Source organism: Pyxicephalus adspersus, chromosome 10, assembly GCF_032062135.1.
Source record: "Pyxicephalus adspersus chromosome 10, UCB_Pads_2.0, whole genome shotgun sequence".
Classification (NCBI taxonomy): Eukaryota; Metazoa; Chordata; class Amphibia; order Anura; family Pyxicephalidae; genus Pyxicephalus; species Pyxicephalus adspersus.
This window is the reverse complement of record NC_092867.1, coordinates 7,805,566-7,830,655: the sequence shown is the minus strand read 5'-3', so window position 1 is coordinate 7,830,655 and position 25,090 is coordinate 7,805,566. Positions and strand designations below refer to the sequence as shown.

Genomic DNA, 25,090 nt, shown 5'->3' with positions numbered 1-25,090 from the left:
TAAAACAGCATTACTACTACAAATGATTTATATTGCGTCGACATATTATGCAGCGCTGTACAAAGTCCATAGTTATGTCACTAGCTGTCTCTCTAAAGAGCTCACAATCTAATGTCCCTACCATAGTCATATGTCATTATACAGTCTAAGGTCAATTGTGTGCGAAAGCCAATTTATCTAACTGTATGTTTTTAGAATAGGGAAGGAAATCAGAATACTCAGAAGGAAACCAATACAAACTCCATGCAGATAGTGCCCTGGCCAAGATACAAACCTGAGAACTAGCACTGCAAAGGCCAGAGTGCTAACCGCTGAGCAACTGTGCTGCCCAACATAATCATCACACCTTCCTAGAAAAGTGGAGGCCAATATAGCTGTAAAACAGAAGGACTACCTCCAATTTATTGGTTATGGGTTTGAAATGGGACATTCAATAAGCTCTTATAGGTGCAATGGTCAAGACCCCACTTTTAGCCACATGGAGGACACCAAAAAAGTAGTTTGTGAAGTGAGCATAAAGTGTGTTACTGTTGCAAAGCAACAAACATCTCCTGCCATTACTTTGATTATATGGCGATCACAAGATGAGGAACTCAGTAGATTTTAGCTGTCCAACCCAAGTAATTCAGCCTATAGCAGGAACCTCAGTTTTTGGAGACTGATCCTTTTCTATACCTATTCTGCCTTCTAGATATCTGGAGATCTCTGAAGCTTAGAGCCATAAAATGTTAAGTATAACTCTTCCAGATCCCCTTGAGGTTGAATTATTTCTTTGTATTTTTTGATTTTGGTACTGCCTTTGTTCAGGGACTATCCATCTATTTTCCGAATCTTGTACCTACCAAACCATCTGATCTGGCCATTAACAGTGAATATATCTCTGCTCTTCCTGGATACCCCTGGCCACAGCTGCGTGAGAGAAGAATCAATCGGTTTCAATTGATTTTTCCATTTGAACAGTCAGTGCTCATAGCTCTCCCCTCTGTATTTGCAGCCAGTGCTAACATAGATAAATGTTCATCAATCAATCCTGGCAATATTTGTTCTTGCATGAGGGGACAGCCATCATCTAATGTTTGTACATTCACCCAGCTAAAGGCATTTAAATATGCTGACCCAGAAAAATGCAATCCCAATGCTGTAAAAAATGCATCTCAGACCCCTTCTACTTCCTGACAATATGTGCCCAGCAAGCGTAAAAATCCATCAGTCCCATCTAGATTACCCCATGCCTCTTACTTGATGTACATACTACACCAGTCACTGGAGGAGGGAGACTGCAGATATGCTCTTTCCAGCCTGCAGCAGAGTGATGAAATATTTCAGTTTTTTCCACCTAGGCTTAATTTTTCATTGTGTTATATAATAGTGTCACCATTTGTGTTATAAGGAAAGATTCCCACATCCCAGGGTGGCTGTTCTATTGAGAGTAAACCTGATCATCCTGTATTGACAATATTGGGTGTACACCCTCACACCAGGTTCAGTTTATCAGAGACAATATTGGCAGGGTATGTTAGGACTCCTTGTCAGGTTGGGGCATTGGCAGCTGGGATTACATAAAACAGCAGTGTAAAACAGTGCCCAAGGTACCCATAAGTCCAGGTCATGCCAACCTTGGTTTTGCAGCAAAGCCTGAGCATTCAGGTATACATGGCCTGGCAAATATTTTCGGAATTTAAAACCATAATGCGCTACAAAGCCTTAGAACCAAGGTCAGCAGGGTGGAAAGGGCCAGTATTTATTTACAGTATTGAATTACCATGTGCACCAATGTTCTGATCACCCCAATGCATTGGTCAATGTATGGCATCACAATGCACAGACGCGTTATAGTAAAGAATGCATCAGCACAGTGCACAGTATTGGACTGGTGCGAATGGGCCCTTGGGAAGCCCTAATTCTGTTATTGGTAATAATTATTTTTTTATAATGAAGGAAACTTATATTGAGAGAATCATGGGGATAGGTATTGTTAAGCTTCTTCTAGGTGCCTGGCTGTCTCTAGTTTGGATGACATAGAACAAACACAAAGCCACAGCTCTGATTCTCCAAATTGTTCCAGGTCAAATACTTCAAAAGTACTAAATTTATTGGAGTATAAAGACTGAAGGGGAAGCAATAGTATAAGAGACATATGGCAGAATTCTGGCTCCATTGGTCAGGGCCCTCACCTTCTGCTGCGTCGTTGCTTGTACATTTCTAATTTGGAGGTTTGTCATTTGCAACCTCTATTTAATGTAAGGTGCTGCTTAACATGTTTGCACTTTATAAAATGTTAATTTTAATAGCAGCCTATTTAATCAATGTTGATTTCCCTTGGAGGATTTAGGCTGTAATGTGAACAAATGTCCACTAGATGTCGCCAAATGTATGTGAAAATGAATACATGCTAGGAAAAAGGATTTTACTGGTCTATCCAAAGGTTATACAATAAATGTTGCTTTTAGCTATAGGATTTTTAAATGTATTTGAAGGTTTGTAGATCTGGTGTTTATATAGTTTGTGTACCCCATACCATAAAGTACTAAGCTTTTTTTTATTTCTCAATGCAGTGGGGACAACTTGGTACAAGAATAGAAGCCTCAAGTTGCTTGTAGGTAGCCCATGGGGTGTATTTATAAACAATCGGTATAGTGATTTTCCTATAAGTGATTTTAATGTTCTATGCAAACTAAGATGAGCACAAGGCATTAAATAGACATGGGTGAATATGCGGATACATTGGTGTATTAGTGGGTGTCATTTTCAATTCCTCCACCAGGTGGTGTTTGTTTATTTTTACATAATATGAATTACAATTGTTTTAATTGTAAATGAAAATAAATACAGCATCACCAGTGGACAAAATGAGAATGACACCTTCTAGAAAACCATAAAAAGGAACACAGCACAACCAGTAGAAAAAATGAGAATGACACCAGACCAAATCTGAGGAGCTCACAAAAATGTATTCAATATATCCACTCAGGTTAAAGGCAAATAAAGCAGCAAACGCTTATCAGAGGGTCAAACAACACCTTCTCTTTATCAGGGCTTCGACATGAGGCGAATGTGCAGATGTTTACCAGTGGGTGTCATTATCAATTACTCCACCAGGTGCTGCTGTGTTAATTTTTTTTCAATATGAATTAAAATTGTATTCATTGTAAATGAAAATGAACACGACACCACCAGTGGACAAAATGAGAATGACACCATAATAAGGATATGTTTATGGTGGTAATATATCACAGTTGTGTTAGAAAAAACAATAAGGTGCATACCCTCATAATTACATAAAGCATAAAGCATCAAAGAAAGAGATTTTAGCAGGGTTTTTTTGGCACAAACCATGTATTCATAAACATATATACAATACGTGTAGTAAAGCTTAACATTTGAAAGGGGACACTAAACAATCTAGTGGTCAGAGAAAGTGATTGGAGCCTTATAACAGCTCAATACAGTACATAGTAATCAGTGGTTGAATTGAACCACAATATTTTCTTGGGGTTCACCAAAGGCCAAAAATAGGCACTAGACATACAACAACTCGTCAGCATATATTTTGTTAACCATACTCTGTACTCTGACCACTAGATTGTTTAGTGGCCCTTTTCAATTGTTAAGCTTTACTACATGTATTGTATATATGTTTATGAATAACTTGTTTATGCCAAAAAACCCTGCTCAAATCTCTTTCTTTGATTATATGCTCAATGAGAATGACACCAGACGAAATCTGAGGAGCTCACAAGAATTTATTCAATATATCCACTCAGGTTAAAGGCAAATAAAGCAGCCAACGCTTATCAGGGGGTCAAACAATACCTTTGCTTCATCAGGGTTTCAACATGTGGCGAATGTGCAGATATATAGGTTTACTAGTGCGTGTCATTATCAATTACTCCACCAGGTGCTGCTATGTTCATTTTTATTCAATATGAACTAAAATTGTATTAATTGTAAATGTAAATGAACACAGCACCACCAGTGGACAAAATGAGAATGACACCAGACCAAATCTGAGGCACTCACAAGAATTTATTCAATAATCTACTCAGGTTAAAGGCAAATAATGTAGCCAACTTTTTCAGGGGGTCAAACAATACCTTCTCTTCAACAGGGCTTCGACATGTGGCGAATGTGCAGATTTATAGGTTTACCATTGGGTGTCAAACAGCAAAACAAAATGAGAATGACTCCAGACCAAATCTGAAGAGTTTACAAGAATTTATTCAATATATTCACTTGTGGTAAAGGCAAATACAGCAGCCAACGCTTTTCAGAGGGTCAAACAACACCTTCTCTTCATCGGGGCTACGAGAAATTATATATTCACACGGAACCAATAAGAATGAACACATATGAGCTGCAGTTGTGTATTGGATTTTTAAGGATAACTCCATATTGTACTCGTGCTTCTCCCTCCGAGCCTCCCTAGTGAAAAATCCTGATTTTCTAACCTAAAAGCTGCTTCATGTCGCTTGGAAACTTAGCGATCATGTTTCCATAGTAACACATCTTCTTCAATGTCACCCAGCCCCTTGGGATACGATAGATTTCCATCTCTTTCGACAGCATACAGGTTTGTGGGATTCAATGACAGGCTTTACTGTACGAAGTTAAAGACTAGGCCCAAACACACGTTTCTATGGAAACCAGGTGGCTCAGTTGCCAGGCAGTGCCATACAGGGGGCATTTATCACGAGTATCTATAAAATGACTTCACTGGCTGCCTGCTTGTTTCAGGATTGTAAATAGTAGCTAGGATCAGGATAATTATTAATAATTATTAAATAATAATTATCCCATATTAACATCATCAGCAATGGCTGATCTCATATTTCTATCACTGGTTCCCTTTAAAGACCAATGTGAAGCACATGTGCAGCACTCTGTATAAAATACATTTATTTCAGGTACAGGTAACATTATTGGTGCATAGCAGAGTTTCTAGGTTGGTTGGGATGTATTATGAAGGGTGACAGGTTCTCTTTAACAGTTCTCTATAGAGAAGGAGTTGTGACTGCACTGTGGTGACCCGGGAACTGGCAATGCAAAGGCGGCCGCTGATTGGGCAGTACAGTATAGGTGATGAGCTCATGAGGGCGGGACATAAGGAGGCGGTGTTTTCTTTTGTCACGGTTGTCGTGGAGATCGATTGATTACACTTCCGGTGGTTTCTACAGCAACCAAGGACGCTAACAGGGATTTCCTGTAGTAAGGACAGGCAAGGAGAGAAACGTGAGAGAAGAGGAGAGAAAACAAAACAGAGAGAAAGGTGATCAGAGAGAGATACCACCCACTGCTGTGTGTCATCTCTGTCCTCACATACTGTCATACTCACATACTCATATACTCTGTCATCTCTGTCCCCCAAACTGCCCGCTCTGCTCACATACTGCCCGCTCCGTGTCATCCCTGTCCTCACATACTGCTCGCTCTGTGTCATCTCTGTGTTCACATACTGCCCGCTCTGTGTCATCTCTGTCCTCCATTCTGCCCACTCTATCATCTCTGTCCCCCATACTGCCTGCTCTGTGTCGCTGCGGTTTACAATCTGTTTAAACCATTTTATTTACCAGAATTAATATTCTCAACCAGAAATGTCTGATGCTGAAGAAGACATGTTGGAAGACGAAGAGCAGGACGATCAGGAGCCTGTAGATGAAGCCGGTGAAGATGCAGAGGCTAGAGGAGAGGAGGAAAATGGAGAAGAGAAGGAAGAAGAAGAAGGAGGAGGAGAAGAGGAGGAGCCAGAAAAAGAAGAGGTGATGCAGATAAGTCAGGGGTGGCATGGTAAAGGAGAAGGGATGATATGCTCCATGGGGGTTATTGAGTTACGTACAGTTCTTCTGTGTTCTCCTCAACTAAAATGTAACTCAAAGCTACTTTTTCTTAGCTCCTGACTGGGTCAAAAAAGGGGTAAAACATCTATCAGCTCTATATAGCTGTCTGTGATTTTCTTTCACTTCCTGTGTCAGTGGCAACATTGTTCCTGGAACAGGAAGTTATGGGGTGCAAAAAGGATTAATACTCGGGCAAAAATCTAAATCCTACCTATATGGTGATGTCCTTAAAATGTAAAATGAGCTGCATTTGTTTTCTTTGGATTTTTAAACTGTATGAAAGATCAGCGTTGTCACCCTAGGACAAAAGTGCTATGATTGCAGAATACCTCTCCTCTTCTTCATATCTTGAGAGGTTTTCTTTATTCCACAGTGAGAACCGTGAACTGGTCAGGTCAAATAGGAACAGACCCAAAGTTAGCAAACAAGAAAAGTTCATCATTCATTTACATGCATTTTTAACTATCAGGGGTGCTAACAAGTGTCATTTTTATGATTTATTCCCAGCCTCCTCCCCACGTGCCACTAACTGAAGAAATGCTGAAGGAAGGACTGTCTCTTCTGTGTAAGACAGGAAATGGTCTTGCTCATGCATTCGTCAAACTGGAGGTTAAAGATAAGTAAGTCAATGTAGAAATATGGACGCAACAGTTCTGTTTCACCATTTCTCATAATATCAGAAGGCTAGAAAAAATTAGAACCTGTAATTTAAAGAGACCGTGTCACTTGGAAGAAGGAAGGGGTAAAGGTATGAAATCGGGCAGCTAAAGGTATACATACCTCACACTTGATATACACTTTAGACTTCCATTAAGCAAAAAATCACCTGTCTGATATTGTACAGATCCCCCTTACAGAGCCACCTAAAACAGCTCTGACCCATCCAAACATGGACTCCCATGAAAGGTATCCTGTTTTATTCTTGTTGTTAGCAGCAGATCCTTTAAGTTACAGTGCCTCTGCTGACCCTCCTAAAGTTCATCCTTTGCCTTCTCTTCTCCAGGAAAATGACATATGAACCCAGCCATCCACATAATCTAATAAAAATGATAGTCATTAGACTACGTACACATCAGATAATTCTCATGCGATTATCACCCCAGGCCTGTTATCGGATGAGAATCTGATGTATGTACGGCGCCCATCCGACGATGTTCATGGATCCGTCCTGGCAGATCCATGAACAATCGCAATACAAGGGAAGAGGAGAGAGCACAGCTGGGGGAGGGGGGTGCATTCTCTCGTTCTCCCCTCTCCTTACAGCAAAATGACATTGTATTTACAGCGCTCGTTTATGCATCTTTTAGTCATTTGTCATTGGAAAGGATTGAGAAAGATCCTTTCCTACAACAAAAATGTAACGTGTGTACGTAGCCTTAGACCAGGCCACCTTCTTTAATTAATGGTCCAGGTCTGAAATGGGTGTGCTCATAGTGGTCACTTTTAACAATGGACAGGGGTCAGCATGAGCACTGTGGCTAGTAAAATACACAAACACACATACTGGTACACCTTTCTCTTATTTGTCAGCAATTGGAGTTATAGTATAATTTTTTTTGGGCGGGGATTGGACTTCAAAATCAAATTTTGCTTACTAATTTTTTTTTAAATGGTATCCTATCTGTGTAGTCCACCACTGGTTCTGATCCAGGTTTATTGACACCCAACATCATTCAAACTATTCACTCTGAGTTAAGGGCATCATGGGCCTACCCAGGGAAAAATGTTACTACAGTGCCATATAATTGATGCCATACACATTGCTGCGGTCATAGTATCAGTGACATATTCTGCATCATTAGGTAGTACCTAGCACTAGAGAAGAAGTAAAGAGGACAGTGTACACTGCATTTTCAGGGGCCGTAGTAGGTGAAAAAAGGTTTAAGGATTTAATCAGACCTATTTATTTGAGTAAAAGTTGTTTTTTTAACACACAATATTGCATTGTGGTACATTATGGTGTTGTAATTATGACCCCAATGCACAGGCAATGCAGCACACCATAACACATGCTAATGGGGTGAATGGATTCTAATGAGCCCTAATTAAAGCTGACCATTGTAAACTTCAATTTTGCTTACAAAAATATAGAATATAATAATTGTTTGCCCTAAGACCATTTCGGTGACCACCCTGGGCAACCAGTCAAATCGCTTTCTCCCGAGTGTCACTTTCCACATTAAGTCTGAATTTGATTGATGGAAATGGGGCACCATAGGAAAGTTGTATCATGCAAAATTAAAGAGAATGGACTTGATTGTGACCTTTTCCATTTTTTTCTATTTACAGAGAGATCACAGACATCTCAATCCTGCAGTCATTTATACATCTGCGCTATGTGGACCTATCCCAGAATTCTCTGCTGGATCTCTCACCTTTGACTGCTCTCACTCATCTCCTGAGCCTGTGTGTAGATCAGAATCAGCTGGTTAGTGCCAATGGGTTGGGGGAACTACCCTACCTGCAAAAAGCCAGCCTGGCATCAAACAACATACAGGATCTTCAGGGGCTTGCCCACCCGAGGCTGGAGTCTCTGAACCTAATGGGTGAGTTATGATCGCACTTTTGGGGTGCTCTGCTGGGCTATCTCAGCTGTTATGTATAGAAGAACCTGAATTTGATTTAGGTTTATCTCTTGCAACCTCCTATACATCAGCACTGACAATAAGGAGGGGCAGGACTGGGTGCTAATAAGGTGTCCTGCTAACAAATGTGTTGATACATGCTGATAGGAGGTGAGCGCAATGTGAACAGAAGGGTGACCTCTACAGTCTGCTCCTCTTTCCCTTTTCAGTAAAAATGCCACAACTCTGAATTGCACCTTGGTTGGACCTAGGAATTCAAAAGTCTTTTATATTCAGGCTTATTGATGTTTCTGTCTTCATTGTGTCTGCACAGGAAATAAACTGCAATCATTGGAGAGTCTCAACTGCATCAAGCTATACAGCCTGCACACGCTGGAACTGCGAGCCAATCAGCTGCAGAGCACAGCCGGACTCTACCTGCCAAACCTGTGTAACCTATACTTGGTGAGTTAATTACCCGTCTGTGACTGGCACCAAAAATAAAGCAATATGCTACGGTGTGAAGGTCAGAACACACAGAGCTTCTCTTCACATCAGGGATAGTGGGAGGGGTTGTCAGGGTGCTGTGCATAGCTTGCTAGGAACAGGAAGTTGTTGTCTTGCCTACATGTGAGGTGTGAGCCTTTTTTAATGCACATTATGAGAAGTTCACAGTGTGCAGTAAAATCAAAGAAAGTTATTTCAGTCCAGGAGAGGAGCCAGTGAAACTGTACAAGACTGAAGGAAAGACAGGTTTAGGCCATTTAAAATAATATGTTATCGAATGGATTGGTTTGCTGCATTCAATCTCTTCTGGGTTCACAAAGATCTTTAACATTTGGTTATCCCCAGGCTCAGAATAACATAAAGTCACTGGAAGGATTGGAGCATCTCGTAAATCTCACCAGTCTTCATCTGAGAGACAACCAGCTGGAGAGCCTGGACGGCTTCTCAGAGAAGATGCGAGCTCTTCAGTACCTGAACCTGCGGTATGAAAATCTATATTCACCAGAACAGAACTCCCATAGACATTCATTGACTGTACACAATTTTTTTGTTGTGTCCTGCTGGGAAATTTTTCTATCACTTCCTGTGCAACATGAGATGTAACAGGAAGTGGAAAAAAATCTTCCCGAAGGAGTTTGGAATTTTCAGATGTCATTGCTGCACTGGAAATTTTCAGCTCAAACAGAAAGTTTGGAACTCAGCAGATTTCTAGCAGATCAATAGATATATTTATATACTTGCATCATTTTTAAATAGATATATTTTTTTTGTAAAATTTGATTCTTGAAAATGCTGCTCCAGGTTTTATTTTTGTGCTGCTTATATAATTAGAATCCTAGATCCTTATTATTGGGATCTCTGCAGAAAAGGAAGAGTCCTGATTGGGTAATCTTCAGCAGGGATCATGTGACCACATTTCTTTGAGCAGCACTAAAGGCAATCTAGAGCATCATTTTCTCCTGGAAAACGTCTATTATACTCTACATAACAAATGCAGCAAACCTCTGTTTTATGTTAACATTGGGTATAGGTTTATTTACATGGAGCTTTATGCTGAACTCCAAATACAAAAAACTTTTATTGAAGTATTTTACTTGATAGGCAAAAAGGATAAAAGAACACTTTATTGGCATCAATGCCTTTACAAGCACAGATTTCACTTTGTACAAGTAGTAAGGATATTATGCTGTATATTGCCTGTGCAGAGCAGAGCTGTGGGAGGGACCCAATAGACCCACCCACTATAGGCTGCCTGTAGGAAATACTGGCGGGGGCGGAGACCAGACCAGTCACCCTGCACAAGGAAAGAGAGCAGCAGTGACTGGTCTTAATTACACTGAAATAGTGCACAGATCTGGAAGAAACACACAAAGCATTAGTGAAGAATACAAAATTCTTCTGTAATTATCAATAAATTATGTAATTTATGTAATTATGTAATTAACAATATTTTCTTTTCTCAGCCTGAATCATCCTTTATTTATCTCTCTGCAGAGGTAATCTGGTGTCCAAGCTACAAGAAGTGGAGAAGCTAAAAGTGCTACCCATGCTACGAGCGTTGGTGCTGAGGGAGAACCCCGTTGAAGAGGAAGACAGTTACCGTCTGGAAACCCTCATTGCTCTGCCAAACCTGGAGAGACTTGATAAAGATTTCTTTGAGGAGGAAGAAAGGGCAGAAGCTGCAGAGACCAGGAATGCCCGGCTGGAAGAAGCGCTGAATACATCACAGTGAGAAAGTTTATAAGACTGGAGGGTAGATAAGGAACGAGACCAAGCTGCCATTTTTAACTAGACTTCAGGATAATGGGACAATCCTTCTAGAGATTGCTAGGGGTTCTTTCAGTCATTCCTTATTGACCACTTATCTGATGGCGTCTGAATAATTACATGGCAGTGCCAGGGAACTATTAATTTAGTTGACTGTAAGGGTGGCATTCTGCTCAGTGGCCACAAATGTAAAGGGCAATTGTCCCATGGCCCACTAATACAAGGGCTATTCCTACCACTGACTACCAATGTAAGGGGCAGTCTTACCATTAATCAGTATGAGGGGCATTCTTCCCAATGGCCATCAGCATAAGAAATAATTCTCCCATTTATCTCCAATTTAAGAGGCATTCTTCCCATTGGTCACCAATGTAAGAAGTATTCCTTCCACTGGCCTCCAATGTTCTTTCTATTGACCTCCAACAGGAGGGGCAGTGTTACCATTGACCAGTATGAGGGGCATTCTTCCCAATGGCCATCAGCATAAGAAATAATTCTCCCATTTATCTCCAATTTAAGAGGCATTCTTCACATTGGTCACCAATGTAAGAAGTATTCCTTCCACTGGCCTCCAATGTTCTTTCTTTTGACCTCCAACAGGAGGGGCGTTCTTCCTATTGACCTCCAATGTAAAGAGTGTTCATGCTATTGACCTCCAATGTAAAGGGCATTCTTGCTATTGACCTCCAATGTAAAAGGGCGTTTATCCTGTTGAACTCCAATGTAAAGGGCGTTTTACCTGTTGACCTCCAATGTAAAGGGCGTTTTTGCTATTGACCTCCAATGTAAAGGGCGTTCTTCCTATTGACCTCCCATGTAAAGGGCGTTCTTGCTATTGACCTCCACTGTAAAGGGCATTCTTCCTATTGACCTCCCACGGGAAGGGTTCTTCCTATTGACCTCCCACAGGAGGGGCATTCTTCCTATTCACCTCCAATGTAAAGAGTGTTCATGCTATTGACCTCCAATGTAAAGGGCATTCTTGCTTTTGACCTCCAATGTAAAAGGGCGTTTATCCTGTTGACCTCCAATGTAAAGGGCGTTTAACCTGTTGACCTCCAATGTAAAGGGCGTTCTTGCTATTGACCTCCAATGTAAAAGGCATTCTTGCTATTGACCTCCAATGTAAAGAGCGTTCATGCTATTGACCTTCAATGTAAAAGGCTATTCATCCCATTGACCTCCAATGTAAAGGGCGTTCTTCCTATTGACCTCCAATGTAAAGGGCGTTCTTCCTATTGACCTCCCATTGGAAGGCTTCTTCCTATTGACCTCCCAAGGGAAGGGTTCTTCCTTTTGACCTCCCACAGGAGGGGCATTCTTCTTATTCACCTCCAATGTAAGGGGCATCTTTCAATTGGGTACCAATATAAGCTATATTCCTCCCATTGAATATTGCAAACAATATGTTAGGGTCATCCTACTGCAGACCACCAATGTAAAAGACATTCTGCCCACTGGCCCATTTAAAGTGCCTTTCTATCTACTGATAACCAATATTATAGATGTAGGAAGACACCAATTTCACTGACCACCATTAATGGGTCACCGATGTAAGGGGACCCTTTACCGAACACATTCTTGGTTCTGCTACATTGCAATATAAAAGCACGACAAACCCGATGTGTTCAGATCTTACATGAATGACATTTAGGTATGCACTATGTATCAGAAACAGTTGCAATTGTTTTATATAAAACAGGTCTTTATCTTTTGTATTGCAATGCTTTTAATTTTCTGTAGCTTTTTCCAGCCACTATGTATTGTTCTTCCACACATATTCAGGACACGCTGTCTGACATGGACGATGGTGGAGAACTCCCGTGCTATATATGTCGGCACAGCCACTTGTATTCTACGTCAGGTTCATGTGTGACAAGGTGACAATGTAGGAATGTAACTGGGAGACAGCTGTCACCTCATAACAGGGACTACCTGTGCAAAAACTTTAATGGCTGTGTGACAACCCAGCAATTAGGAGACAGGGACATAGCATTGTCATCCCATAACAGGGATTGCCCAAAGATTTTTTTTTTTTGTGAAAGTTGCAGACAATATTTTAATTAAATTGGCATATTACATTATATTATTAAATTACATTTACAAGGCACAGAGACCCTATAGCAGCAAAGGAAGGGGTAAAGGTATGTCTTCTTTTCTTCATGGTTAAGTCACGTCAATCAATATTCCTACTAAATCTGGATGGGATTTCTATGTTATAACTGCTGTATATCCTTTCCAGATCACAACTAATAAAATCTATTCAGTCCTGTGATCATCTACAACCTTTTACATTATTATTCATCATTTTTTGCCTTCATATGGCCTTAGCATGTTAGCTTTATGATGCTGTATGAAATAATACCTTAAAAAGTCATTACATATTTACATGGCAATTTAAGTTTTTTAAGGGGCTTTAAAGCAACTGGTGCACATTTGGGTGTTTTTATTTTCACCATTTTTATTTGTTTTGAATCTCAGTATTGCTGATTTCCTTTGGCCTCAATGCAACCACAGTGAAGTCAACACACCCCTAACCCTAATTTACAGACAGATGCTGCACAGTATTGGGTTACCATTGAGTACTACTGGGTTTTTGCAATGAAAGTCTGTATCATGAAAAGACATAGCACATAAAGACATAGCAATACGTGGCTTGGTTATTATAGGATTGGGCACCCATGTTGTAGCCTGTTCTTCCTTAAATCTCCTGAATGGAGGGATCAGCTAGAATGGAGGGGTCAGCCAGATGGAGGTGTCACGGCCAGGATGGAGAGGTTATCCAGAATCGAGCTGTCACTTCCAGGGTGGAGAGATGGATCAACATGGAGGGTTTAGAGCCAAGCAGGAGGTCAGAGCTAGGATGAAGATGGCAGCTAACATGGAGGGGCCACAGCCCGGATGAAGTGTCACAACCAGGGTGGAGGGGTCAGCCAGAAGAGAGGTCAGCCAGCATGGAGGAGGTCATTGCCTGGGTGAAGAATTCAGCCAATATGGAGTGATCACAGCCAAGCAGGAGGTCAGCTAGCATGGATGGACCACAACCCAGATAGAGATATTACAGCCAAGGTGGAGAGGTCAGCCAGAAAGTAGGGATCCCAGACAATTGGGATGTCAGAACCAGGATGAGAAAGTGGTGACCCATTGGAGGATTACCCCAGGGCCCCTTATGAGCATATGACCTTCATGTTCCTGCTTGCTGCATTTCTGGTCATTAACTTGTGCTGGTTCTATTCTACACCTGTTCTATTACCTGCCTGTTCTTGACTATTTCATACCTCAATCTACTACTGCCTGCACCGGTGTGTCAGAGGGCCACAACCTGGAAGCCGTCTTTAGTAAACAAACCTATGCTGGGTGTTCTGATAAACATTATATGGATGCTTTGACTTTGCACATTCGCCAATTGAGCAAAATGACAAAGGACAAGCAATCTTCCGGGATATTTGGGTCCAATATTGTTAGATAATAATATGGTGGAGTACATACAATGAATATGCAATGAGTATATGAGCCAGGTGCCACTTCAGGGCTATGGGACCAAGAATCCAAATACTTCCCGTCAGTCCTCTATGAGAGTCTTGCCACATGCTCCTCCAATAAAGGTACAGTCATTATCCAGAATCTGCCAGACAATCAGAGAATTTGCATATTATTATTATTATTATTATTGTTATTATTATTAATAATAATAAAAATAATAATCAAGATTTCTGTAGCACCAACATATTATGGAGCGCTGTAAATTAAATAGGGGTTTCAAATAACAGACAGATACAGACAGTGACATAGGAGGAGAGGCCCCTGCCCTGAAGAGCTTACAATCTAGGGGGATTTACAGGCCCCCAGTTATGGCTGAAGCCACACATTTAAAAAAGTTTTAATGCACATTGGAAATGCAAGTTATAATGCATCAAAAGGGAACAAAACAGCATGCAAACACTCTTTTCACATTTAAAAATGCACATTGATCCTTTTAACTAGTAGTGTTCAATGTTAAGGGGGTCCAAGTACTATATTTGTATAATTAGGCACTTGGATGCTGTTTGGTGCCTTTTTGACAAATAGAGCTGCATTTAAATCAACAACTTTTTTATAGCTTCCAATTGAAAAATATCAGCTAAATGTCATATTTAGCATAATTAAAAACAAGGGAAAAGAAATCCTTAGGGGCCCTTCTATTCCCTTTCATACTACTCCCATCTCCCCTTCTCACACACCCCCTGTAAGGGATTCTGGGAAATTTTAGCTCAGACAGGGCAACAATCCCTTTATGCTGGTGTCACAAGCAGCAATAATTACCCCCCCTTTCCCGGCCTCTTTGACATTAATATTAAATACCCCTTTGTTGGTCTGAGTGGTAGCAATAATCCCTTTATTGGTGTCAATGGCAGGAAAAATATACCCCAGTAGCAACAATATTAAAGCTTGCACCTTGTTGCATGGAAGCTCTATGCCTTGTGTGCAGGATCCCTCCCCTCACTGGCCAGAGAATAATGCAAAATTAATCTAGATTGTAAGCTCTTCTGGCCAGGGTCCTGCGTCATTGTTTGTATCTGTCAGTCATTTCCAACCCCTAGTTAATGTACAGCGCTGCATAATATGTTGGTGCTATATAAATAGTCTGAGGTCAAAGGTTAAGGCTAGGGGTTATTGAGGTGTGGTGTTGGGGGCTCAAGTTGAATGATTGTTAGGGGTTCAGTGTGTTGGGTTAGGTTGATAAAAAGGGCTCACTTTAGGGTTTCATGAGACTTAAGGGTTAAATGTGAGAAGCTGTGATTGATATCTAGGGTTAGGTATAGTAGGAGTTATTTAGGGGGGGGGGGGTATAGTTAGGGGTTAGTTTGGGTTTAAAGATTGAGTTCTGGTATTACTTTATTATTAGAGGTTGGGGGTTAGGTTTAGGGGTTTAAGGGTTAAAAGTGATCTCTCAGTGATTATTGGAGGAGAGGGAAGAAAGCAGAAGAATGACCTCATCAGTTTGCTGCTGCTCTTTTACTTGTCCAGGCAGCAGATGGAGAAAGAGGGGGCACCACTAAAACTGTAAGCAGTGTCCTCTACCTGGCTGTGTAAATGTGATGAGTGAATGAAAAGATACAAATGAATCTCATTCACATGTACTTAGAGTGCAGGGGTTCAGTCTAAGTACCCTATTGATAAAGGGGTCTATTTAAAAAGCAGTGAAACATTCCCTGATGGTGAATCTTCCTGGTCCATTTGTTTTTTTTTTAGAGTAATATATTTTGGGGTGCAAATTTTAGTTGAGCCAATTTTATCACCCCCAAAATGTATTGCCCTTCACCCCTAAAACCAGATCTGGGCACTTCCTGAAACCCCAGAAATTATATTAGAAACATATAGAACGTATACATTGTAGCAATATTCTGGCCACGTTGAATTTTTCGGATTACACAAGCAGAAGATGGAGGGTGTAGAACAGGGAGCGATGGGAGGGTTGTCACAGTCATTTAAATGAGGGTGTTACAGTCAGGAGTGGGGGGTGGGCACAGCACAGAGGTACATTTGGGGATGAAGAATACATCTCTAATCCATTTTCCTTTCCTGGCTGTACAATCCATGTGTAGGAGACGTCAGGAAAGGGGGAAGGAGGGTGGCAGTGCGGCCTTATTGCCAGGGGGGCTGTTTTGGGTGACGCTGTTAAAAGGGAATGACACCGTGCTAAAAATACAGACTTCCCCGTCAGTGTAATCTCATGCGAACAGTCAGGATTATCTCTGGGCCTCCTGTACCCAGCAGCCAATGAAATTCTTCCTTAGGTCCAAAATTTCCTGCAACATATGAGAGCAAAGATCTGATTGGCTGAGGCAAGAAAAAAGTACAGTTCTTTTTTTAGACATTGGTGAATGTGTGATGATTTTATAGAAGCGTTAAGGTGTTTGTCGTCATTAAAAAAGCACTTTGGGGTGGCGGCTGTCCCCAAATTGTGCTCCCGTGTTGTCACCCTGATAACAGGGTTTGCTGCCCAAATGTTAGAAAAAGACTACACATTAAACATACAGGCCAGGCCTTCTGGAACCATGTGCTGTGGACTGATGATTTAAATAAAGTTGCTCAGCGACATTAACAGTAAACGTGATTGGTGCAAACCAAAGATAACATTTCAATAGACCATCATACCAACTGTGAAGTATGGTGGTGGAATTTTTGCAGTTTGAGATTACTTTGGTGTTTAGTGGCCTGGGAAGTTTGCAATTAGCGAGCAAACAATGGATTCTGAATCATGTCAAGGTGTAGTGGGTAAGAATGTAGGACCTTCAGTCTTAAAAACTGAAGTTGAACCAGAAATGGAACATTTAATGGATAATGACGTAAAGTACACTGACAAATATACCATGGAATGGTTGGAGGAGACGAAATTGAAGGTTATGGGCTGGCCTAGACCTAGGCCATGTGTATTAATGCACTGCACAGCTGTAAAGGGATCCTAAGTGTAGATTTCTCCACAGTACCTGCAACTACAGAGGTCAGTAAGGATTTGTTTTACAAAAAGACAGTAGCTGGGGTACGGATTTCTAAATGGGCACATGTTCTAAATATGCCACAAATTAGTTTAAAAGCAATGCATCACTGACCTCTGTAGCTGCAGGCACTGTGGATTAATTTATCAACAAATAGCATTTTGATGGGAACTCCTCCTACTAACCCTTCCCAGAAGTGAAGCACCTCAATTCAGCCTGCCCTTCTCGTTCCCAGCAGTATATATCAACCTCCCTGTCACTCAGCAGGGACTCTGCAGCTCAGTTCACCCTGTTGACCCCACTCAGCATTGGCTTTGAAGCTTTCTACCCTCATCCCAACAGTGACTCATTAGCTCAGATCACCCAGTTGTCCCCCCACCCAGCTTCCCCATTCCTTAGCAACTCTGGAATTCAGTACAACCCTGTCCTTCCTATGTCTTAACACAGGGCTGAAGCACAGGAAAAGGAAGGAGAGAGAAGTGCCAACACCCAACCTGAAGGACTTCATTGCTTCCTCTGTGGTCTTTGAGGGTGAATTTCTCCACATTGCCTGCAGCTGCTAAGGTCAGTGAGCCTGTGGCCACAGATGGACATCAAACTCCTATTCTTTAGTTGCAATGTATAGAGGAGGGGGAAACACATCAGCTGTTTTTACTGCCAGGGCTGGAAGTGAGGGGTAATTTACCTGTGGGGATGCAGACCCCACTCCATTGCTCTGTATTATTAACACTGGCACTGTGTAGGAGGGGACCATGGTAATAATAAGTTCTATGGAAAGGCTCAGGTGGTGCCATCTTTGGCTGTAAAGGACAGGAAGGTTCAGTTCCGCTCTTAATATTGCTTCTTGTAACGCTCCAGCCCAGGTCACACTAGAGATCTGTGAGGGCACTCTCACACCAATAGAAATACCCAGGCTGTTCAGGGGCATCAGTGATCAACCCAGAAATGTTTTTAAGCCTGGTGGGAAGAAATTGTAAATGGATGGCAGCCCCTGTATTGTGACCCAGCTACTCAGTAACCACCCAAAACAGCCAGGTGGTTACTGAAAAGTGCCCGGTGCTGCGCCCAGCTGAAGGGGGCTAGGGAGAACACTGGGCACCAATAATAGGGCCTGGGTATGTCTTTACAAGATTGAATGATCACCATGGAGTTTGGTCACCTTTAATGGAACTCACAAGGAATTGCTACAGATGAGGCACCACCCCACCACTGCCCCCTTCTGGCAGAGGTGCCCACCACTGCCCCCTACTGGCAGAGGAGATTCTACAACAGTAGCCCCAGTGATAAAGTGATGCCAATGAAACAGATAGGCAATTTGTTGCTGGGATCTACCCCTCGACCCTTTAAATGTTACCACTGCTTAAGGGTACCGCTTGGCACTGTGTAGGAGGGGAATACTTACTTATACTTTTTATGGGATTGCAGCTCGGTAAGAAGGAATCTGTGGAGGGGTGGGGGTAGGTTCGGTCAATGTAAGATGCACATTATATAAAGATGCTCTCATTGTTCAATGGAGCTTTGACAAACGCCACATATGTGTTGGTGAAAAAGCATGTGATGTGGCATGCATTTCCACAGCTACATGGGCATGCGCATGCCACACGTCATGCAATGCAATGCTATTTATCCCCAATGGCACCCCAACACACCTTTTATTAAACAGGATTTATATAGCGCCAACAAATTACGCAGCGCTGTACAATAAATAGGGGTTGCAAATGACAGACGAATACAGACAGTGACACAGGAGGAAGAGAGGTCACTGCCCTGAAGAGCTTACAATCTATGAGACCTTTAAAATGCATCGTGCTGCACCGCCGCACTATAGCGCATTAGGGTGCGCTTTTGACAAGAGTGATTTTTGACCGCTGATCGGTGCTACGTATGCTTGCTCGCCTTATGGAATTAGCCCACGGTGGCGGCACAAACCAGACTGTGAAAGCATTAGCACACACACAGTTACTTTCTCTCCAGTCCTGCGGATCCAACCTCCCCCCCACCTTTTGTGCTAGAAAGTACAGGAAAAGCAAAAGAGGGGGGAGAAAAAAAAAGGAGGGGGGGAGCAGAAAGGGTAACACTCTGTCACTGTGACCTCCCTCTCTATTATTAGGTATTAAAGGGGTGTCCCCCAAAACCAACAACTTTTTGTTTTTTTTTTGCAGCCTCCATTTATCCGCCTGCACCCCATCGGTTTGCGCGGTCGCCTTGCGGAGGAAAACGAACACGAAAAGGAGCAAAAGGGAGGAAAGAGATGGAGTCAGACGCAGAGAAAGAGAGGAGGTGACCACAGAGGAGGAGGCAGGGCCAGCAGGAGGGGGGAGGGAGGGAGCAGTGTGCAAGGGGGGGGGGAGAGGAGGTTAAAAAAATTTTTCGTCTTTTGTGGGATTTTCACTGCACAACGGATAAAAAAAAAAAAAGAAAGGAAGAAAAAAAAAAGGCTTTTTCTATCTTGGTCGCTGGCTGTTTTTCGCTCTCTCCATTCCTCCTCGGCCTGCAGGGAATTTTTCATCGCAATGATCCATCGGGGCTTTGGAGGCGATGTTCGGTTCGGCCCCGGACGGCGAGCCTCTCCGACCGCTCCTGAAATGCTGCAGATTTGAAGGAGAGGGAGACGCAAAGGGAAGATCGGCTCGATTCGCCAAACCCCCATCCTCTTCCTCGACCGCCGGGGTGCCCACGTCTCTTTTGTTAGGTGGGTGCCGCTGTGTTTGTTCTGGATTCTTCCACGCACTCGGGAGCTGAGATTGAGGTTTTACACGGACAGGCACACGCACATGTGAACCGACACAACCGGGGTTAAACACACGCACACACATGCGCGCACACACAAGATAGGGCACACGGCATGCATGAGGTCACGGGAACGCATGTACAAGACACTGAACACATACAAAGGTTCACACGTACGTACACACCCCCCTCCTTTGGGATCTCTGCACACACCCCCAGCTTGCTTCTCCGTCTGGCGCCGACATAGGCAGTTGTGCAGTACACACAGAAATATTTGCACAGCGCAGGGAAGGCCTGTCTGTATTGCATACTAACAAGCAGCCATTGCTAATTCTTTCGCTGCAATCAATTACTGATATATACACTAGCAGGGGGGTTACCTGATATCACATATAATTCATTTTAGAGGGAGTCATCGATAAAACCTTTATTCAATAATAAATATCAACCAATCAGAATTAATTTTGCCAGTCTGGTACATGCGTGTCGTGGCTTACGAACTCATACAGGCGTCTTTAATAACACAAGCCCACCAATCAGAATTGACCTTTCGCAGCTACGACTCCTGAAAGCTAGAATTTCATTGGTCCTTTTGGGTTATGGTTCTGTTTGGTACCGAACGATCCTATTTCTGCATGACGATGTCGCTCTTCGTTTGAGGGGCGCAACGTATTTGTAAAAAGGGATGTCGGTTTTTAGGGGGTCAAATGGTTTGTTTAATAGAAGGGAGAGAACACTAGATTATATCGGCCAATCATATCATACATTTTATGGATCTGGCTGCAGAAAAGCAGATTTGATTGGTTGTTGTATGAGGTTTGTTGTGCTGTGAGTGGCTACATTATATGTTGTGTTATATTATATTATAGATACATTGTATCGGGATTGTATCACTGGCTGGTCATGTGACCAATACACCCTGATACCTCCCTGCATGAACCTCCCTGGGATTCTCAGATGATGGGGAACAACAAGTCTCAGCATTCCCATTTCTGATCAGCCAACTTACCTGTCCCTCTGGTCATTTTTTGGGGTGTTGCCACCTAATGACCCCCAATCATTACCAAAGCCAGGGGAATGTAGGGTGAGGGGGGGTGTCTGATAATGTATATTTTTTTAGTAACATTTTATTAAAATGCGTTAGGTCAAAGGTGAATATTTACCAGAAAGGCAAAATTATTTTGGCAATTTTGCACTGCCCATCTTTTCATTTTAACATATAGATCGGTCCAATTGAATTTGTGAAAGTGTTTTTATTAATGTTTAAAGGGGGGTTGTAGTTCATGGCAGCCGCCATATCTTAAAACATGTGCAGCTTCTAGCTTAGTATGATATGGGCAGCCATTGATGGAGAATGCTACTTGCCTGGCTGTCAATGCCCCGGTCATGAATGGCTTCACCCTGATCCTTGATATACAGATGACTACTAGGGGTAGTTACATGTCTCTATGAAATATGAAACAGCAAACACATGAAATGTGAAAGTTCCCTTACAACTTTGTTTATTTTTTTTATTGTGGATACTAAGGGAAGGGAGTTAATATTTTCCTGCAGATTTAGATGTGTTTGTTTATTTCTTTGTGAACGTTAATATTTGTTGTTATATGTATAATAGAGAATTATGATGTTATTAAAAGCTAGATGATGAAAAGACTTAAACAACAAGGATCTGACACATTGAAAGCTTTGGGTGCATTTATAAAGAAGTGGAGACCAAATAACAGATTGGTACTTCATTGTTCGCCATTTTTGGCCTGATTTATTAAAGAGTGATCAGTGATTGGTAAATAATCCAAATTGGAAATCAGAAGATCCATTCACTGGAATGGTGTAACCAATCACCACTTTTCAGAGATCAGAGGCCATAGACCTAAATTGCGCCCGTGATCGCCGCTTCTGAAAGTGGCAACTGCGGCAAAAGTGTGCAAAACGAATTCCATCGATTTCTATTGTGGCCTATGGCGTTCTCCGCTTTCAATATGGTGAATGCTTTCTGGCTGATCACCACTTTATAAATATATTGATCATCATTCTTTAATGAATGAATATGGTGGTCATCTAGATGTGCTGATCTTTTCAGCTGATTGACATCTTTTAGCGTAAACAGAAAAATGGTGATATTTGTATACCCAGTGCAACCTTTTAAAGGCCAATAGGTACATGGCATTCCCCTGGGTCACATGACTTGCCATTCCCCGGGGTCACATGACATGCGTTCTGCGGTCACGGTTCTTTGGCCTGAATTCACATGGAGCAACTAGTGGTCGCCCATCCCCCCAACCCCAAACCAAGTGACCTTAGCAGCAAGTTCTTACTCTTGTCCCAAGGGCAAGGGCTTACACTTAAATTAATGACTACATGCTGTCATTTATTGAAGGGGAAGTGATTGCCCCCTAGGGCCAGCTATAGATAGGGTTTCTCCCATAAGAACCACCAGCCAATTGGATCATTGACTGTTTTGTACCCTAACAACATACCTATGGCCAATGTTAGGCTTGCCAATTAACCAGTTGGCAAGGTAAACATCTGCGCAAGTTGAATGGGTTTTACTCAAGCCAGAGTTATTCCAATTGGTTTATTACTGCTTTGTACATTTCGTAAATTCACTGCAAGACTCTACTACATTAACCCCCCCCCCAATGGCTGACTCTCCTTCCTTTGGTCAGTGCTGCATTGTGATGTCCCCAGGTCCCAGGCCCCGGTATAGTATTATTTACACACATTATTTCCATTTCCATTAATCAGCCCCTAGCTGGGGACTGGAAGTCTTTTGCCATTTGTGTACTAAGACTGGGACTAATAGGCCCATTTAATCATTGCACAGTAATATTCGTAACAGGTGTTGGCGTGTTATGGAGCTATTCACTCTGAACGGCAGTCTAATGCACTGTGCCAGCCAACCTGTAGTGCATTGCAATGCAACAAAAAGTAGCACATATAACATTTGTTGCTTCGGGAGTTTCAACAAGAAAAAGTGCATTAACTTTTTGCACACTGCCAGGTGGTAGGATGCCCATTTCCAATGATAGGGCTGCCTGTTGCAACCGCATAGTCACCTTCATTTACTATGCTTTCTGGTTGAATTGGAAAAATATATGAATTTCAATAAAGGTTGATTCACACGTTTTTTAATGGAACCCAACATGAAAAGTGTTAAAAAAAAAGTTGGGTGAATTTTGGATGAAAACATTATCCCACAGTTATTTATGTATAGGGTTGTAGACACGCCAAGTGAGTTGTAGACATACACGGCGGGCGACACTAAACAAAAAAGACTTTACAGGGGAATTTTATGCCAACAATAAAACCATGAAACAGACATATTTGTAGCCGTAAAAGGGAATAACACAATAAAGCTCAGCTGTAAAATATGAAATGACATCAGTAGGATGGAGGTGGAGCTCGTTCTGCACCCATGGAGAGTGCTGTGGGCATTCTCGGTTGGGGGGCATTGCTCGGTGGAGTACATACGACACTGCTTTATGACCAAGCTGCTGAACGGCGTTATCTTTCAGCACCAACAATTCCTGTTCTTGGTAGGAACAATAGAGATTATCAGATATGCTGTTTTCTGGGTTTAGCCTGTCCTGATTTACTGTGTGACCGCTTCCCTGCCAAACATAAAAGGGTCATTTGATTAAAGGTCGTGTCAAACATCTATTGCATCAGTTTTGTTGCACATTCACTTGGGCATGTAGAATGAAAGTATTTGCATTTTAGGAAGAAGGGCATGAACTTAATGTGATGCCATGTGTGATTTTATATAGTAGGGTGTAATATTTTTCTTGATTTGAAGGCTTGGTTATAACTCATGCCAATATCAGAAGGGTGTAGTAACTAAAGGCAATGTATTATTATAAAACAGTATGACTGTGGGGGTAACAGGGCAGTATAGGGTGTAGGAGTACAGGACAGATGTATGGGCACAGGATAATATGAAGGTATATGGGCACAGGACCGGTGTATGGGCACAGGATAATATGAAGGTATACGGACAGAGGACCGGTGTATGGGCACAGGACCGGTGGCACATGAAAGGTGTATGGGCACAGGAAAGTATGAAGACATGTGGACACAGGATAGTTGTATGGGCACAAAATGTATTAGGGCATATAGGCAGAGGACAGGTGTATGGGCACAGGACGGTATGAAAGCATATGGGCACAGTAAAGTATTAGGATCTGGGAGTACAGGGCAGTATAGAGGCATGTGGTACTGGGCAAGTGTATGGGCACAGGATAGTATGAAGGCATACTAGTATAGGACAGGGGTGTGGGCACTGGACAGTATAAAGGCATATGGGCACAGAAAAGTTCTAGAATCTAAGCGCCCAAGGCAGTATAGTGATACTTGACTTAGAAATAATGAAGGCATATGGCCACAGGATAAGCTTATGGGCACATTATAGTATAATGACATATTGGCAAAGGACAGGTATATGGGCATGGGACAATATGAGCGCATAGAGGCACAGTATTAGTATCTAAGAGAACAGGGCTGGGCAGCATAAAGGTGTATGGGCACAGAACAGTATAAAGGCACAAGTATTAAAATCTCAGAGCATGGGTCAGTAAAGAAGTGCACGGCACAGTACAATATAAAGGTGTATAGGCACTGAACAGTATGAAAGCATATGGGCACCAGACAGCTTTTAGACATAAAAGCACATGGCAGCAAAGCGGTGCATGGGCACAGGCCAGTATTAGAATATAATAGCACAGGGCAGTATAGAGGTGTATAGCGTAGGGTAGTACGGAAGTGCATAGGGGTACAGGATATTGATACTGGATGATATCAGGGGTGTATAGGCATAAGACAGCATGGAAGTAGGTTAGCATAGGACAATAAAGCAGCACTGTACAAATGAATATCTGCATGGGACACTATGGCGGTATATTGGTGCATGACAATATGAAGGTATATGCATGCAAAGAAGCACATAGCTGTATGAATAAAAGACAATATGTAGATGTATGGGCACACAATGGTATAAAGGTGTGTACAGGGCCCTATGGAGGTGTATGGATACAGGACAGTATAAAGGTGTATGGAAACAACACAGTATGTAGGTGTGATGGAACATGACAGTATGGAGGTATATAGACACAGAACTGTATATGGGTATATATTATGGGTACAGGACACTATGGTGGCACATGGATACAGGGCAGGATACAAACATAGGGTTGTATTATGGTGTATGGATGAA

General features: G+C 42.1%; 2 protein-coding genes and 1 long non-coding RNA gene across 5 annotated transcripts in view; 2 read left to right on the top strand and 1 right to left on the bottom strand.

Moving 5' to 3' along the window:
* Window positions 1–4,881: 4,881 nt before the first annotated feature.
* Window positions 4,882–5,698, bottom strand: LOC140339425 (uncharacterized). Its single transcript, XR_011922439.1, has 2 exons — window positions 5,568–5,698; window positions 4,882–5,200 (listed from the first exon to the last, which is right to left on the bottom strand). It is a non-coding gene; the product is annotated as an uncharacterized lncRNA (long non-coding RNA).
* LRRC23 (leucine rich repeat containing 23) lies at window positions 5,035–12,957 on the top strand. Of its 3 annotated transcripts, none has more exons than XM_072424128.1 (7): window positions 5,035–5,266; window positions 5,571–5,756; window positions 6,342–6,454; window positions 8,124–8,380; window positions 8,733–8,863; window positions 9,251–9,387; window positions 10,400–12,957. In XM_072424128.1, the coding sequence occupies exons 2-7, from the start codon at window positions 5,592–5,594 to the stop codon at window positions 10,635–10,637; spliced, it is 1,041 nt and encodes a 346-aa protein (XP_072280229.1). In that variant the 5' UTR covers window positions 5,035–5,266; window positions 5,571–5,591; the 3' UTR covers window positions 10,638–12,957. The 3 variants fall into 3 exon arrangements, with proteins under 3 accessions (XP_072280229.1, XP_072280228.1, XP_072280230.1); XM_072424127.1 differs by having other exon boundaries at window positions 5,036–5,266; window positions 5,590–5,756; XM_072424129.1 differs by lacking the exons at window positions 5,035–5,266; window positions 5,571–5,756 and adding an exon at window positions 5,856–6,052.
* Window positions 12,958–19,502: 6,545 nt separating this feature from the next.
* Window positions 19,503–25,090, top strand: part of ATN1 (atrophin 1) — a gene marked incomplete in the record, with an annotated part of 24,346 nt that continues 18,758 nt past the window's right edge. Inside the window, 1 exon segment of the mRNA XM_072425046.1 lies at window positions 19,503–19,843.

Bases quoted from the DNA above. Each gene is read 5' to 3' on its own strand.
- LRRC23 (XM_072424128.1), top strand. From the start codon at position 5,592: ATGTCTGATGCTGAAGAAGACATGTTGGAAGACGAAGAGCAGGACGAT. The intron at 5,757-6,341 runs GTGATGCAGATA...ATTTATTCCCAG, and splicing joins AGGAGCCAGAAAAAGAAGAG to CCTCCTCCCCACGTGCCACT. The intron at 8,381-8,732 runs GTGAGTTATGAT...GTGTCTGCACAG, and splicing joins GGAGTCTCTGAACCTAATGG to GAAATAAACTGCAATCATTG.